The 17,962-nt window shown below is 52.9% G+C and overlaps 1 protein-coding gene across 3 annotated transcripts in view; it reads left to right on the plus strand.

Annotated features, from left to right (window-relative positions):
• Positions 1-1,094: 1,094 nt before the first annotated feature.
• Positions 1,095-17,962, plus strand: part of ELAVL3 (ELAV like RNA binding protein 3) — a 28,979-nt gene continuing 12,111 nt past the window's right edge. For 2 of the 3 annotated variants that reach the window (XM_030820792.1, XM_030820794.1), the window contains exons 1-3: positions 1,095-1,541; positions 15,313-15,532; positions 15,859-15,962. In XM_030820792.1, coding sequence (XP_030676652.1) covers positions 1,533-1,541; positions 15,313-15,532; positions 15,859-15,962 — 333 coding nt within the window. In that variant the 5' untranslated portion in view covers positions 1,095-1,532. The remainder of the gene's footprint in view (positions 1,542-15,312; positions 15,533-15,858; positions 15,963-17,962) is intronic. The other variant, XM_030820793.1, reaches the window with a different exon arrangement.

Genomic DNA, 17,962 nt, shown 5'->3' on the forward strand with positions numbered 1-17,962 from the left:
TGATTGGGCAAATTAGGCTCTCCTCGCTGGTGGCGCTCTCTGACAGTCTGGAGCCTAAAGGGCGTGCAGGAACGAGGATAGGGTGGGGACTGCCGCTCTCCAGTTAGGGGGTCTGGGCTACCTCGCCGGCAGAGCCCTCGACCATACTGTCGGATTGCTGTCTGTGGTGCTGAAACCTCACGCCCTGGCGACCCCGCCCCAGTGTGTGCTGGGTTCCCGCGCCCCGACGTAAACATGCACCTGCGCCCGTGCACCAAAGGAGGCTGCGCCACCCCCAACGCCTTAGAGAGAGGCCAGATTCCCCCTAGCAGAGAGCGAGCATGACTCCACAGTCAGGAGGACCAATCACGAGCCCAGAAAGCCAGGACATTTATGTGGCAAATCCACCCACCCCAGTTTTGTGGGGTCCGAGAAGGATCCGTGGTTTCCCGGAGCTGCATGGCTCCAGCGATGATTATCCAGAACACTGAGCCCCAAACCTTTTCACCCCCTTCGGAGCAGTGCGGAGTTCCCTTGCACTGGGGAGTGCCAGTCCTTACCTTTTGAACCCTAGAAGGATCCAGCTCACTCAAAACCAACAGCGTCCCAGTCTCCTCCTGCAGAAGACTAGGGCCACACTAGCCACCCTCCCCCGTGGTCTTGAGGTAGTCTACACCTGGTGCCTCCAAATCTGGGGACCCAGGCCTCTGCCTACTAAAATAGTGGTTCCTGATCCCCTTTCCAGTCCCCTCAGTGGACAGCACTTCTGGAAGGTCGCATATTCAGGCCACTAATACCTCCTCGCTCTCTTGGCTCCTCCAGCTCTAGGAGCTGGACGGAGGAGGGGAGCCCGTCTCCTCGCCCGAAAGCCAGCCCGAGAAGGGGTGCCAAGGTAGGAAGCAAGGGCCTCGAGGGAAGGAGGTCCCGAATCTGGCAACCCGAGCACCTAGGATGCGCTTTTGGGGGATTCAGAGTCCCGACCAGTGTGCGCTCACTTCCACCTGCCGCGCCGTCGGGAGCCGCGAGGAGGCGGAGCTCGGTCGCCGCAGCCAATGAGCGACGCCGGCGCTGGCAGCTGCTGCTATAAAGGGCTGGGGGCGGCGGCGGCGCGGTCCAGAGCGCGGAGCGCGCAGCGCGGGCCGGAGGGAGGGAGGGAGGGTGGGCGAGGGGAGAGGACTTGAACACACGGGACCGGACAGGGCCGACCGAGGGGCGGCGGCAAAAGGCAGAGCGCCGCGATCTCTGTCGGGAAGCGCAACCTCCCCGGGCCCCGCGGGGCCGCGCAGGGGGCGTCCTCAACCTCGCACCCGCTCCCTCTTTCCATCCCCTGCCGCCCGCAGGCCACCCCGGGGCCCGGCCATCCGCGCGCGCATCCCCGGGTTCGGGCCCGTCCCTGGACCTCGAGGGAGCCGCCGCCTTCATCGCCACATCTGCAGCGGCCGCACCAGAGGCCGCCCGGGCGGGACCCCAGCGTGAGCATCGGGCGCCCCCCTAGGAGTGCACGACCCCCGGAGCCCCCCTCAACACGGACCGAGCCCGCTGGGCACACAAGAATGGTCACTGTAGGTATTCCCCTGTCGCCGAAAGGGAATCGGGACGGGGAGGAGTTGGGCCCAGGCTCCGCGGAGATTGGGCGGGTGCGGCGCTGGGGCGGGGGGGGTAGGACCAGGCCTAGCTAGGCCCGGGTTGGGGGGGTAGGACCAAGCCTCGGGGCCTGAGAGTGGGCAGGGCCGCGCCCAGAGTGCTGAGGGCGCTTAGAGCTTGGTCTGAGGGGGCCTTAGGGAGCCTGACTGCGATTCGGGAGGCGTCCGACGCCGCCCTGGAGGCGGGATTGCCCCCTCTCCAGCAGGCCTGATGGGGGAGGGGCCGCGGCGGCTAAGGATGCTTCCTCCATCCAGGCCCAGACCCCGCAGGCCGCCCAGGCAAACGCAGGGCCTGATCACTGGTGCTGGGCCAAGCCAAAGCGACAAAGCATCCCCGAGAGCCCTGGGAAAGCGGGTGGCGTCGGATCGCGCGCCCCGGGCCTCGGCCGCACCCGGGAGGCGGGCGTCTCGTCCTCGAGCCCGTCGACCTTGCGGCAAGCGGGGAGGGGAGAGGAGGGGGCGCGCCCGGAGGCCCCGCGGGCCCGCCGCCGCCGCTGCCGCGTCCCTTTGTTTCTCGGCGCTTCTTCGCGGGCCGCAGCCTCGCGCGGGCGCCTCGGGCTGCGGGGAGGGGGAGGGGAGAGGAGGGCCTGCGGGTTGGGGGGGCACCTCTCGGCTCCCGGGTCTCCGCCCCCCGGGAGATGGGGTATGAGGCCGAGACAGCCCCCCTAGGCCAGGTCCAGGCTCCCCACCTCGCCAAGGCTCCGGGCCGCGAGGTGACCTTGAGCGCGGCCCGCGCGCCTGTCCGCCCGCACCGCTAGCCCCGCGCTCGGTGCTTTCAGCAGCCACGGAGCTGGTCAGCTCCCGAGCGCGCGGCCCCTCCCGCCCGGCCACGCCCTGCCTGGCCACGCCCGGGCACGCCCATCTAGGCCCCGCCCCCAGGGCCCCGGGGGCCCGGCCTCGCCCGAGCCCTCGGATTCCCACTCGGCAGCCCGGGCGTATCCCGGGGGCGGGGCTGGCCAGTTATAGCCCCACCCCGGCTCCACCCCCGCCCCTGCCGCGCGACTCCGCTCCCCGCGCCGCCGCGCGTCCTTTGTCTGGTCCCGGCGCCTGGGCCTCCCTCTTCCACTCTTCCTATCTCTCCGTCTCTGCGTTTGTGTCTCTGTGCATTATGACTCTTTCCGGGCCCCTTTTTCGAGTCGTGGCTAGCACTGGGGGTGGGGGCATGATTGGCGCTCCCTCCATGCCTAAGCCTCTCCCCTCTTGGACCCTGGGACCCGCCCACCTGGCTCTGAGAAATGAGGTCCCGGAGGCCTGGCTCACCTGCTGTGTGACCTCAGGCCGGTTCCTTTCCCTCTCTGGGCCTCGTGCTGCTAACCCAGGTCTGGGAACCGGCGTGTGGCCTCCTGAGGACCTCAGAACTCCCGCAACAGTCCAGCATCTCCTAGGCGTCCTCTGATCGGTTCTCTCATTTGAAAAAGGAAACTAATGCACAAAGGGAAAGAGGGTGTGGTCAGAGGTCACACAAGGGCCTTCAGGGCCTTGAGGTTCTCCAGTGAGCGAGCGCTTGGGCAGTGATGTGTCATGGGGACAGGCTAGGTTGAGGAAGAGAGGTGATAAATTAAGACCAGGAGGACCCTGCATTGAAGAAGGGCCCAGAAGTAGGAGGCTCAGTCAGCACCACGTGGTAGCCCAGCCTCACCATGCATAGCCACTCAATGCCCTATTGTCGCCGGTATCCAGGCATCTGTCACTGTGACTGGGGCCAGGGGGCGCAGCTGGGGGCCGTGGGGGTCAGACACAGGAGGTTCTAAGAAAAAAGTGGCCTCAGGTGTGTTCACTGCAAAACCGGTATGTCAGATGTATGTGCGATGGTGGAAAAGAGGAAGAGAGAGTGATGAGGCCAGGGACACAGAACGGTTCAGAGAGAGGGCAAGACAGTGGAGAAGAGAGGCAAACAGAGGAAGAAAGAGGGAGAGAGAAACCAAAAGTCGGGGGAGACTTAGAAGAAGCACTGGAGAGAATGGGAAGCTTCCCTAACCCTTCATCTTTTATCTGCCCTCCTCCCTGACTTTGCCACCCCCCATCTCTGTCTGGGGCCAGTCGCCGAAGTCCCTTTGATGCCCATGTAGCCACCATCCCAGGCTGTACGCTTACTGCAGGCTGGGGCAGGGCGGGTGTGGCCTCCATCAATCTGATCCCCATTATCAGCTCAGCCGGCTCAGCCACAGAGGAAACGCGACACTGGTCCCGCTAAGCCTTGGCACAGATGGGAGGGAGAAGGGATGGTGGCCAGATTAGCAGGCTGGGCCTCAAGAACCCGAGTCTGACCCACCCAGTCACCTCTTCAGTCCACTCAGGTTGGGGACACCATGGGAGGGGGCAGCCGGTAACTCTTTCGGCTCTGGGGTCATTGGATCAGGAGTCAGATGTTGACACCATCCCCTCCACCTCCTCCTGTCACCCTGGACAAGTCATAGGTCCGTGTGACTAACCGTCAGTGTCCCCATCTGAGAAATGGAGGAGACCCTTCATACCGTTCACTGTGGTTGTGGGAAGTCAATGAAAACTTTGTACATGCTCAGTGGAGTTCAAAAATAGGATCTAGCGCAGTGGCTCATGCCTGTAATCTCAGCACTTTGGGAGCCCAAGTTGGGTGGATCACATGAGGTCAGGAGTTCGAGACCAGCCTGGCCAATATGGCGAAACACTGTCTCTACTACAAATATAAAAAGTTAGCTGGGCGTGATGGTGCACACCTGTGGTCCCAGCTACCTGGCTGAGGTGGGAGAATTGCTTGAACCGGGGAGGCAGAGTTTTCACTGAGCCAAGATCATGCCATTGCACTCCAGGCTGGGCAAGAGAGCAAGACTCCGTCTCAAAAACAGAAAAAAAATAGGCATCTAGCATGTCCAGAAGCAGTGGCTTGTGTACTGCCAACTGCTCACTGGGCTCTTATAGCAAATATCAGCAACTCAACATAGAACTCTTACCTCAATGAGCATAAATGCAAATTCAGAATCCATCTCCAGGGCCAGGCGTGGTGGCTCACACCTGTAATCTCAGCACTTTGGGAGGCTAAGGCAGGAGGATCGCAGCCTGGGCAACATGGCAAAACCTCATCTCTACAGAAAAAGAGAAAAATTAGCCGGCTGGGTGGTGCAAGCCTATAGTCCCAGCTACTTGGGAGGTTGAGGCAGTAGGAGGTTAAGTCTTCAGTGAGCCATGATCACACCACTACGCTCTAGAATGGGCAACAGAGCAAGACCCTGTCTCAAAAATAAACAAGGAAAAGAAAAACCCCACAAAACTTTTAATGAACCAGGATGCAAATTCAGAATCCATCTCCATACATGTGAGACCTCTGTGCCATACCTTCCTTAAGGAAGAACACAGGCATAGAGAGATGACCTAACTGTCAGAGGACAACATGAGGAGGGTGGAGTCTGGCATGTCTACACATGTAAATATTTGTTGAATTGAATTAATAGACTCAACCGATGGAGTGGGTTTAAATGTCATGATGCCCAGGGCACGGCAGAGAGCAGGTACTCAGCTTGGCTTTGCTATTATTATCTTGTTATTATATTACTGGTCTTTTCGTTAGGAGAGTGGGCTCTAAAGTCCAAACCCTGGAACTGAATTCTTTTTTTTTATTATTTATTTTTATTTATTTATTTTTTTTGAGACAGAGTCTTTGTCGCCCAGGCTAGAGTGCAGTGGTGAAATCTCGGCTCACTGCAACCTCCGCCTCCCAGGTTCAAGTGCTTCTCCTGCCTCAGCCTCCTGAGTAGCTGAGATTACAGGTGCCCACCACCATGCCTGGCTAATTTTTGTATTTTTAGTAGAGATGAGATTTTGCCGTGTTGGCCAGGCTGGTCTCGAACTCCTGACCTCAGGTGATCCTCCCGCCTAGGCCTCCCAAAGTGTTGGGATTGCAGGCGTGAGCCACCGTGGCTGGCCTGAATTCTTGTTTCACCATTTGCCGCCTGTGCAACCCTGTTCCTATTCCTTCATTTTTTTTTTTTTCCTTAAGAGTCAGGATCTCACTCTCTCGCCTAGGCTGGAGTGTAGTGGCATGATCACGCTCCCTGCATCCTCAAACTTCTGGGCTCAAGTTGATCCTCTCACCTCAGCCTCCCAAGTAGCTGGGACTACAGGCATGCACCACCACACTCAGCTAATTTTTTTGGAAATTTTTTGGTAGAAACAAGATCTCACTGTGTTGCCCAGGCTGCTCTCAAACTCCTAGGCTTAAGTGATCTTCCGGTCTCAGCCTCCCCAGTCACCCTATCCCTTCATTGAGATTCTCTTTCCTTGTGTATTAAATGGAGAAAGGAATCTCATCATGTTCAACAGCAGGAGAACCACCTGGAAGTTTCACATGAGGAATTTTTCCTGGCACACAACAGGCACCTCAATACCTGGTTACGTGATCAGTTAAGTATTAATGTTAGGAGACGGGAATGCAGAGCTGTGCAGTGCACGTTACTGCATCACCACAGGTGCCGTGCAGACATTGCTAATCAACCCAATGCATGTTCCTTTTGAGGCCGGATGTGTCTTCAGAATAGTCCTCCAGGCAGCCCTCCCAGGAGCAACTCAGCCAATTGGAGATGCAGGGGAGCTGACCTTCTGTGCCATCTGTTTCACAAGAGTAAATGGGCCAGGCGTGGTGGCTCATGCCTGTAATACCAGCACTTTGGGAGGCCAAGGCAGGCGGGTCACCTAAGGTCAGGAGTTGGAGATCAGCCTGGCTAACATGGCAAAACCATGTCTCTACTAAAAATACAAAAAAATTAACTGTGCATGGTGGCGCGCGCCTGTGGTCCCAGCTGCTTCGGAGGCTGAGGCAGGAGAATCGCTTGAACCTGGGAGGTGGAGGTTGCAGTGAGCCAAGATTGTGCCACTACACTCCAGCCTGGGTGATAGAGCAAGACTCTGTCTCAAAAAAAAAAAAAAAAAAAAAAAGAGTAGATGGTGACCAGGTGCAGTGACTCATGCCTGTACTCCCAACACTTTGGAAAGCCGAGGCAGGAGGATCCCTTGAGACCAGGAGTTTGAGAACAGCCTGGGCAACATAGCAAGATCCCATCTGTAGAAAAAATAAAAAATTAGCTGGGCATGATGAATTGCACTTGTAGTCCTAGCTACTGGGGAGGCTGAGGTGAGAGAATCACTTGAGCCTGAGAATTCAGGGTCAGCCTGGGCAACATAGCCAGACAAGGCATTGGCCATAATGATGAAAAACAGCTCTGCAAACAGATCCAGGACTGAAATGAAGTTCCCTATTCATATGTCTCTGAATTCACTTTTGTCACCTGTAAAATAGAGAATGTGTTCTCAGTCTTTTAAGATTGTTGGGAGAGTAACTGAAAATATGCCTCAAAGTATTTCCCACAGTGCCTGGCACACAGTAGATGCTCAGTGTAGTGTAATGCTCATTAAAATAGCAGTATTAGGCCGGGCGCGGTGGCTCATGCCGGTAATCCCAGCACTTTGGGAGGCCGAGGCAGAGGATCACAAGGTTGGGAGATCAAGACCATCCTGGCTAACACGGTGAAACCCCATCTCTACTAAAAATACAAAAAATTGGCCAGGCTTGGTGGTGGGCGCCTGTAGTCCCAGCTACTCTGGAGGCTGAGGCAGGAGAATGGTGTGAACCCGGGAGGCAGAGCTTGCAGTGAGCTGAGATCACGCCACTGCACTCCAGCCTGGGCGACAGAGTGAGACTCCGTCTCAAAAAAATAAAATAAAAAATAAAATAAAATAGCAGTATTGCCCCATGCAATGGCACATACCTGTAGTCATAGCTACTTGAGAGGCTGAGATGAGAGGATTGCTTGAGTCCAGGAGTTGGAGGCTGCAGTGCGCTATGATTGCACCTGTGAATAATAACTGCACTCCAGGCTGGGCAACATAGAGAGACCCCATCTTTAAATAAAAGAATAATAGGCCAGGCATGGTGGCTCACAACTGAATTCTTTTTTTTTTTTTTTTTTTGAGATGGAGTCTCACTCTGTCACCCAGGCTGGAGTGCAGTGCTGGAGTGCAGTGCTGGAGTGCAATGGCATGGTCTCGGCTCACTGCAACCTCTGCTTCCCAAGCAATTCTGCCTCAGCCTCCCTAGTAGCTGAAATTAGAGGCACTCACCACCACGCCTGGCTAATTTTTTTGTATTTTTAGTAGAGACAGGGTTTCACCATGTTGGCAAGGCTGGTCTGGAACTCCTGACCTCGTGATCTGCCTGCCTCGGCCTCCCAAAGTGCTGGGATTACAGATGTGAGCAACCGTGCCTGGCTACAACTGAATCCTTAGCACTTTGAGAAACTAAGACGGGAGGATCACTTGAGGCTAGGAGTTTGAGATCAGCCTGGTAACATAGCAAGACCCCATCTCTACAAAAAATAAAAAAAATTAGCCAGGCATGGTGGCACATGCTTGTCGTCCCAGCTTCTCAGGAGGCTGAGGTGTAAGAATCACTTCAGCCCCGGAGGTTTAGGCTGAAATGAGTCATGATCATACCACTGCACCCCAGCCTGGGAGACAGAACGAGACCCCATCTCTAATGATAATAATAAATAATGTAGGTGTATTATGAGGCACGGATGATGGATGTGACAAGCCTGCTTTTAATTCCCATGATCATGCCCATGACAGACATAACTAACCAATTCCAGATGCTTTCCAGCATATGACTTTAGCTCCTACCCCAGGCCAGTGTGACTATAATTTGGAGTTTGCAGCAAAATGGAGCAGAGGCTCAGAAGCACTAGGTAGTCTATCTGAGGACACACAGCTGGGAAATGTTAGAGCTGGCACCATTCTTGGTTGGCATTGGAAGTTGGAAATGCACACTCTGGATCAGAAAAACTCATATGCAAATCCCTGTTCTACCATTTATATGCTGCATGATCTTTGGCAATTTTTAAAATATCTCGGTTTCCTCATGTATTAAGTGGGGGTGAAGTGGGGGAGGAAAAATTCTCTTTTTAGGATTGTTGTGAATAAGAACAGAAAACTTGCATGTAGAGTGCTTTGCACAGTGCCTGGCACACAGTAGTAGCCAATATTTGGGAACAATTAAGATATTGGAGCTTGAGTCAGGGGTGGCTGAGATAATATGTACCTGCTGGCTGTTTCTAGTTGTGTGGCCACAGCAGACATTGCTAATCAATCACAGTGATCTTTCCTACTGAAAACTGTATGTGATTTGTTTTTCTTTTTCTTTTCTTTTTTTGAGAGGGAGTCTTGCTCTGTCACCCAGGCTGGAGTGCAGTGGTGCGATCTTGGCTCATTGCAAGCTCCACCTCCCGAGTTCACGCCATTCCCCTGCCTCAGCCTCCCGAGTAGCTGGGACTACAGGCGCCTGCCACCATGCCCGGCTAATTTTTTGTATTTTTAGTAAAGATGGAGTTTCACCGTGTTAGCCAGGATGGTCTCGATCTCCTGACCTCGTGATCCACCCACCTCAGCCTCCCAAAGTGCTGGGATTACAGGCGTGAGCCACCACGCCCAGCCTCTTTTCTTTTCTAGACAGAGTCTCACTCTGTCACCCAGGCTGGAGTGCAGTGGTGTGATCTCACCTCACTGCAATCTCCACCTCCCGGATTCAAGCAATTCTCCTGCCTCAGCCTCCCAAATAGCTGGGATTACAGGCACCCACCACCTCACCTGGCTAATTTTTGTATTTTTAGTAGAGATGGGGTTTCGCCATGTTTGGTCATGATGGTCTCACACTCCTGACCTCTGGCGATCCACCCGCCTTGGTCTCCCAAAGTGCTGAGATTACAGGTGTGAGCCACCACTCCCGGCTTCTTCTTCTTCTCCTTCTCCTTCTTCCTCTTCCTCTTCCTCTTCTTCTTTTTTTTTTTTTATGTTAGACAGTGTCTCACTATGCTGCCCAGGCTGGAGTACAGTGGTGCCATCATGGCTCACTGCAACCTCCACCTCCTGGGCTCAAGCAATCCTCCTGTCTCACCATCCTGAGTACCTGGGAGCACAGGTGCAAGCCACCATGACTAGCTAATTTTTAAATTTCTTGTAGAGACAAGATCTCACTCTGTTGCCCAGGCTGGGCTTGAACTCCTGAGCTCAACCAGTCCTCCCACCTCGGCCTTCCAAAGTAATGCCTGGGATTACAGGCATGAGCCAGCACGCCTGGCCTGAATGTGGTTTCTGAATTCTTAATTCATTCCTCCAGGAAGACACTACCAATCAGTATGTTTGTTTGTTTTTGAGACGGAGTCTTGCTCTCGCCCAGGGTGGAGTGCAGTGGTGCGATCTTGGCTCACTGCAACCTCTGCCTCCCGGGTTCAAGCAATTCTCCTGCCTCAGCTTCCTGAGTAGCTGGGATTACAGGCGTCCACTGCCACACCTGGCTAATTTTGTATTTTTAGTAGAGACAGTTTCGCTATGTTAGCCAGGCTGGTCTCAAACTCCTGACCTCAGATGATCCACCCGCCTCAGCCTCCTAAAGTGCTGGCTGGGATTACAGCCGTGACCCACCACGCCTGGCCCAGTTCAGGTTTTCAAGTGAGGGCAAACCTATGTGCCAACTGTGCCACTGAAGAAGATGTAAGGAAATGCTGGCTACTTGACCTTCTTATGTCCCTGACAGATAAGGTCAGTCAAATCCCAGCACTGTTTCCTGCTGAGCTCTGAAGTGGCTTTAAAATTCTCCTCATATAGCCCTTGCCAATTGTTCTGAATTTTCAGCAAAGTGAAACAGAGGCCCTAGCAGGCATATCCAAAGACGCAGAGTGAGTTGTCAGAGCCAGTACCAGCCTGGTTGACTGTTACAGTAAGAAATTTGGGCCAGGTTCAGTGGCTCATGCCTGTAATGCCAACACTTTGGGAGCCTGAGGCATGAGGATTGCTTGAGGCCGTGAGTTTGAGACCAGCCTGGGCAACATAGTGACACCCCATCTCTACAAAAAAAAATTTTTTTCTTTTTGAGACAGAGTCTCTCTCTGTCGCCCAGGCTGGAGTGCAGTGGCACAATCTCGGCTCACTGCACACTCTGCCTCCCAGGTTCAAGCAATTCTCCTGCCTCAGCCTCCTGAGTAGCTGGGATTACAGGTGCACGCCACCACGCCCAGATAATTTTTGTATTTTTAGTAGAGATGGGGTTTCACCATGTGGGTCAGGCTGGTCTCGAACTCCTGACCTCATGATCTGCCCGCCTTAGCCTCCCAAAGTGCTGGGATTACAGGCATGAGCCACTGTGCCTGGCTCAAAAAAAAACATTTTTTTTTTTTGAGATGGAGTCTCGCTCTGTTGCCAAGGCTGGAGTGCAATGATGCGATCTCAGCTCACTGCAACCTCCACCTGCCTGGTTCAAACGTTTCTCCTGCCTCAGCCTCCTGAGTAACTGAGATTACAGGCACACACCACCATGCCCGGCTAATTTTTGTATTTTTAGTAGAGACGGGATTTCACCATATTGGGCAGTCTGGTCTCAAACTCTGACCTCGTGATCTGACCTTGGCCTCCCAAAGTGCTGGGATTACAGGCATCAGCCACTGCATCTGGCCCAAAAAATTTTCTTAAAATTAGCCAGGCATGGTGGCACCCACCTGTAGTCCTAGCTACTTGGGAGACTGAGGCAGGAAGAATGCTTGAACCCAGGAGCTTGAGGCTGCAGCTAACTACGATCACGCCACTGCACTCCAGCCTGGGTAACAGAGCAAGACCCTGTCTCTAAAAAAAAGAAGAAAATTGTAGAGTGGTCTTCACATTTGGAAGGTCTGCATTTCATTTCCAGTGCCACAGCAGATAGCCTAGTGACTTCAGCACGTTCCTTAACATCTTTAAGCCTCAGATTCTCCATCTATCATAGCAAAATTAACTTATACCATTTAATAATTTATTTATTTATTTTATTTTATTTTATTCTAAGATGGAGTTTCGCTCTTGTTGCCCAGGCTGGAGTGCAATAGCGGGATCTCGGCTAACTGCAACCTCTGTCTCCCAGGTTCAAGCGATTCTCCTGCCTCAGCCTCCTGATTAGCTGGGATTACAGACATGTGCCTCCATGCCCGGCTAATTTTTTTTTTTTTTTTTTTGTATTTCTAGTAGCGACGGGGTTTCTCCATGTTGGTCAGGCTGGTCTCGAACTCCCGACCTCAGGTGATCTGCCTGCCTCGGCCTCCCAAAGTGCTAGGATTATGGGCATGAGCCACCGCGCCCAGCCTTATTTATCTTATTACTATTATTTTTAGATGGAGTCTCGCTCTGTCACCCAGGCTGGCGTGCAATGGCACGATCTCAGCTCACTGTAGCCTCCGCTTCCCGGGTTCAAGCAATTCTTGTGCCTCAGCCTCCCGAGTAGCTGGGATTAAAGGCGTGTGCCACCACACCTGGCTAATTGTTGTATTTTTAGTAGAGACGGGGTTTCACCATAGTGGCCAGGCTAGTCTTGAACTCCTGACCTCCAGTGATCTTCCTGCCTCAGCCTCCCAAACTGCTGGGATTACAGGCTTGAGCCACCGCCCCCAGCTTTATTTATTTATTTTTGAGACAGGTTCTCACTCTGTCGCCCAGGCAGGAGTGCAGTGGTGTGATTACGGTTTACTGCATCCTTGACCTCCCGACCTCAGGTGATCCTCCCACCTCAGCCTCCCAAGTATCTTTGCTACAGGCACACATCACATTCAGCTAGTTTTTAAATTTTTAGTAGAGACAGGGTTTCGCCACGTTGCCCAGGCTGGTCTCGAGCTCCTGAGCTGAAGCAATCCGTCCACCTTGGCCTCCCAAAGTGCTGGAATTACAGGCATGAGCCACTGTACCCAGCCAACTTCTACCATTTTAGAGTCTTTGTGTGAATTAAATAAACAGCATGTCCTCCTCAACATATATGTAAAAACATGCTAAACCACCAAAAACTTCAGCAAATTAAATCAAGCAATGTATATAAACAAAACTACAATATGCATGACCAAGTTTGGTTTATCCCATGAAGATTGGTTTAATATTAGAAAATCAATTAACGGCTGGGCGCGGTGGCTCACACCTGTAATCCCAGCACTTTGGGAGGCTGAGGCAGGTGGATCACCTGAGGTCAGGAGTTCGAGACCAGTGAGCGTGAACAACATGAAGAAACCCCGCCTCTACTAAAAATACAAAATTAGCCGGGCATGGTGGCGCATGCCTATACTCCCAGCTACTCGGGAGGCTGAGGCAGGAGAATCGCTTGAACCTGGGAGGCGGAGGTTGCGGTGAGCCGAGATCGCGCCATTGCACTCCAGCCTGGGCAACAAGAGCGAAACTCCGTCCCCATCGCCCGCAAAAAAAGGAAAATCAATTAACATAATTCATGACATTAATGTATTAAAGCTAAAAAATGGGCTGTGTGCAGTGGTTCACGCCTGTAATCCCAACACTATGGGAGGCCAAAGCAGGAGGATTGCTTGAGCCCAGGAGTTCGAGACCAGCCTGGGCAATATGCCAAAACCTCGTCTCTACTAAAAATACAAAGAAAAAAAAATAGCCAGGCTTGGAGGCGCATACCTGTAGCCCCAGGTACTGAGGAGGCTGATGTGGGAGGATTGCTTGAGCCTAGAAGGCAGAGGTTGCAGTGAACCAAGATTGCCCTACTGCACTTCAGCCTGGGTGACAGAGCGAGACCTTGTCTCAAAAATTAATTAATTAATTAATTAAAGCTAAAAAATGGTTTCAATTGATGTAAAAAAAGGCAATAAAATTCAACATCCTTTTTTAAAAAAAGTCTTAGGATCTAGGAATAAAAGAAAATGTTCTTAACCCGATAAAGGCCATCTAGAAAAAAACCCATAGCAAAGATCATGTTTAGCTGCAAAATGTTTAAAGCACCTCCCTTAACATCAGGAATAAAGGGCCGGGCGTGGTGGCTCACGCCTGTAATCCCAGCACTTTGGCAGGCTGACGTGGGCAGATCACGAGGTCAGGATTTCAAGACCAGCCTGGCCAGCCTGGCCAACATAGTGAAACCCCATCTGTACTAAAAATACAAAAAAAAGTAGCCAGGCGTGGTGGTGGCAACCTGTAGTCCCAGCTACTTGGAAGGCTGAGGCCGGAGAATCGCTTGAACCCAGGAGGCGGAGATTACAGTGAGCCAAGATCGTGCCATTGCACTCCAGTCTGGGTGACACAGGGAGACTCTGTTTTAAAAAAAAAAAAAAAATCAGGAATAAAGAAGCCACTATCACACTGTAGCCCCTGAAATGACAAGAAAAATAGATAACAGGTATAGACTGAAGATGAAAAAATAAAATTGTCATTATTTGAAAGTGTTTTATGTTATACAATAAAAGCAAAAGAACAAAATAGCTCAGTGGGAAAACTGGGGGTGGCAAGGGGAGATGGAGGCAGGTAAATGACTAGTAAGAAACGTATGCATGAAGCAAAAGACATAATTAGCACATTCGGGATAGGAATTACCTTTGGTGGGAGGAGGGAAATAAATGTGTTTAGGGAAGGGCTTATGAGGCTTCACAGCTACTAAAAGGGCCAGGCGTAGTAGCTCACACCTGTAATCCCAGCACTTTAGGAGGCCAAGGTGGGAGGATCACTGGAGCCCAAGAGTTTGAGACCGGCCTGGGCCACATAGTGAGACCCTATCTCTACAAATAATTTTAAAATTAACCGGACATGGTGGCATGCGCCTATAGTTCCAGCTACTTGGGAGGCTGAGGTGGGAGGGTTGCTTGAGCCTGGAAGGTCGAGGATGCAGTCAGCCTTGATGGCACCACTGCACTCCAGCCTGGGTGACACAGCGAGACCCTTTTTCTAAAATAAAAGCTACTAAAAATGGGGCCAGATGCGGTGGTTCACGCCTGTAATCCCAGCATATTGGGAGGCGGAGGTGGGTGGATCACCTGAGGTCAGGAGTTCAAGACCAGCCTGGCCAACATGCTGAAAACCAATCTCTACTAAAAATACAAAAATTAGCTATACATAATGGCATGCGCCTGTAATCCCAGCTACTCTGGAGGCTGAGGCAGGAGAATCGCTTGAACCCATGAAGTGGAGGTTGCAGCATGCTGAGATCGCACCACTGTACTCCAGCCTCGGTGACAGAGCAACCAACTAACAAACAACAACAAAAACAAAGAAAGCTACTAAAAGTGTTAGATTTACTTTTCTGAGAGCGAAAGCGTTTATTTTATTTTATTTTTGAGATGGAATTTCACTTTTGTTGCCCAGGCTGGAGTGCAATGGCGCAATCTCGGCTCACCACAACCTATGCCTCCCGCGTTCAAGCGATTGTCCTACCTCAGCCTCCCGAGTAGCTGGGATTATAGACATGCGCCACCAGGCCCGGCTAATTTTGTATTTTTAGTAGAGATGGGGTTTCTCCATGTTGGTCCGGCTGGTCTCGAACACCTGACCTCAGGTGATCCGCCCGCCTCGGCTTCCCAAAGTGCTGAGATTAGGGGCATGAGCCACTGCGTCCAACGTGAAAGCGTTTCCGCTGTGAAAGCGTTTATTATTCTGTAAATGCACAGGTTGATTTTAGGCCTCTGTTTGCATATATGGTAGTCATATAAGGGATTTCTTACAGTAAACACATCAGGTGCTTTTTTTTCCCCCCAATGCTTATTCCAATATATAGAATCCCATCATTATTCCAATCATTAGAATAATAAAATGACACCTCCCCATGACAAAGCCCCTATAAGACATGGCTAATTAATCACCCCCAAGCCACTCATTCCCGCAGGCCCCTGGTGTGGGGACTGGGCGGTGAGCGGATGCGACCTGTTATCTCCAGCAGATACTGGGGGCCATGGAGTCTCAGGTGGGGGGGGGCCCGGCCGGCCCGGCCCTGCCCAACGGGCCACTCCTTGGTACAAATGGAGCCACTGACGACAGCAAGACCAACCTCATCGTCAACTACCTGCCCCAGAACATGACCCAGGATGAGTTCAAGAGTCTCTTTGGCAGCATTGGCGACATCGAGTCCTGCAAGTTGGTTCGGGACAAGATCACAGGTGTGGCTGCTGGAGTTGCGGCGGGGAACAGAGGTGGTGGCCTCAGAAATACAGAGGTGATGGGGGCAGGTGGGACCCTTGCTGAGCTGTCTTGGGGGTAATCAAGGCAGGAGGTGGTCTAGGGATGTGAGGTCTGATGGGGAGATGGGTATACCCCCTAGGTGAAGGTCTCAGGAGCGATGGGTGGGACTCTAGCATCGAAGGTGTCATCTGGAAACAGGAAAGTGGGATCTTGGTGGGGAGGGGACAGTCTCTCAGGCCTGAGGGGGGACACTGGCAGGTGTCAAGGCTGGGTGAGAAGGTCATCATTCTGGTTCTGCCCACAGGGCAGAGCCTTGGCTACGGGTTTGTGAACTATTCTGACCCCAATGATGCAGACAAAGCCATCAACACCCTCAACGGCCTCAAATTACAGACGAAGACCATCAAGGTTGGTGCCTCCTTCTCCAATCCCCCCACGACTGCCATCCCAACTGACTATCCCCAACCCCCTACTGCCACCTACCTGCCTCCACACATCCATGTCCACTGCCTTTCAGGACTCATCCCCAGAGGGGCTCAAATCTCCCCTCCAAGGCTTCCCAGCTGGGGTGGGGGCAGTGGCTTTCCCTCTCTAAACCTCAGTTTCCTCACCTGTCAATGGGGACAGTACCGGCTCCACGATCTCTGGAGGCTCAGGGAGTCAGCCAGGCCCTGTAGGGCAGAGTGACCAGGGTCCTGTGAGGTGTCCCCTCCCTGCTTTTGTCATGGAAATGGGGGTGGGGGCCCATCTGCCATCTGGAGGCTAATTAGGGTCTGGGAGGGCGGGATTGGGGCGGCCCATCCCCCATCTTTGTGCAACGCCCCTCCCCCAGGACCTCCCTTCTCAGCAGCTGCAGCTGGGACCCTACAAGCCCAGGTTCCCTGGGGGGGAATCGTCATGGAAACCCCTCTCTCTGGGTTCGCCTGGGGGTGTCTGGGCTCCGCCCTGCAAATCTGCTCCTGGACCCTGGAGGAAGCCAGGGTTGGGGGGTGGCCCATCTGGCCCCCAGTTCAACATGGGAACAGAGGTGCAGGAATCTCTTCCCTTTCCTGATGTGGGGGGTTGGGGATTGGGGTGGGGGAGTGAAGTTGTGACCCAATGGGTCCCTTCATGGCCGAGACCCAGAAGCCCCACGGCATGAGGACCCCAGACCCCAGTGACATTGAGATGCAGCGTGTGCATGCGTGCGTGTGTATATGCGTGTGTGTATGTGTGTATGCATGTGTGTGCAGTGTGTGTGTGTGTGTCATCTTAAGCTGTGAGATACAGTGTTTATGATCCAGGTGTCCCGTGACTCACTGTGGCTCTGGCTGTGACACAATGGTTGCGGGACACAGTGTCTATGCGAGTGGCTGTGGCCAGGCGCAGTGGCCCACGCCTATAATCCCAGCACTTTGGGGGGCCGAGGCAGGAGGATCACTTGAGCCCAAGAGTTTGAGACCAACCTGGGCAACATGACAAAACCCTGTTCCTAAAAAAAAAAAAATTTAAATTAGCTGGGTGTGGCATCTTGCACCTGTAGTCACAACTACTTGGGAGGCTGAGTGGGGAGGATCACTTAAGCTGAGGCGGCCGAGGCTACAATGAGTCATGTTTGCACCACTGCACTCCAGCCTCGGCAACAGAGCAAGACCCTGTCTAAAAAATATATAGAGAGATAGAGATAGAGATAGAGATAGAGAGAGAGAGGCTGCTGTCAAGCGGATCTGTATATTTAAGACTTCGAGTATATCCCTATGTATCTATAGGATAAGGTTTTTTTTTGTTTTTTGGGGTTTTTGTTTTTTGTTTGTTTGTTTGTTTGTTTGTTTTTATTTGTTTTTGAGACAGTCTCCCTCTCTCGCCCAGGCTGGATTGCAATGGCGCGATCTCGGCTCACTGTAACCTCCACCTCCCAGGCTCAAGCAATTCTCCTGCCTCAGCCTCCTGAGTAGCTGGCATTACAGGCACCCACCACCACACCTGGCTAATTTTGTATTTTTAGTAAAGACGAGGTTTCTCCATGTTGGTCAGGATGGTCTTGAACTCCTGACCTCGTGATCCACCCACCTCAGACTCCCAAAGTGCTGGGATTACAGGCATGAGCCACCACACCTGGCCTAGGATGAGGTGCTTATTATTTGACAGGTGCATGTGACACTGTGACTCCGGCTGTGACCTGGTGGGGCCTCAGGGATGCATCTGGCTCTGGCAGGATGTTTGTGTGTCACAGCAATGTTGTGTGGGTGTGTCTACCTGTGCCCTGCTCTGCGGGATTGAGCGTGACATCGTGTGCTTGTGCTGCGGTGTGACGGGTATGTGGTTCTACGACCTTCACTGTAATTCTCTGAGACTCCCTCCTGAACGTTGCTGAGAATGTGACAGTGGCCTGTGTCACCCTCTGGCTGGTTTTATCTCTGAGGCTGTGC

The sequence above is a fragment of the Nomascus leucogenys genome, chromosome 10 (assembly GCF_006542625.1).
Source record: "Nomascus leucogenys isolate Asia chromosome 10, Asia_NLE_v1, whole genome shotgun sequence".
Taxonomy (NCBI): domain Eukaryota; kingdom Metazoa; phylum Chordata; class Mammalia; order Primates; family Hylobatidae; genus Nomascus; species Nomascus leucogenys.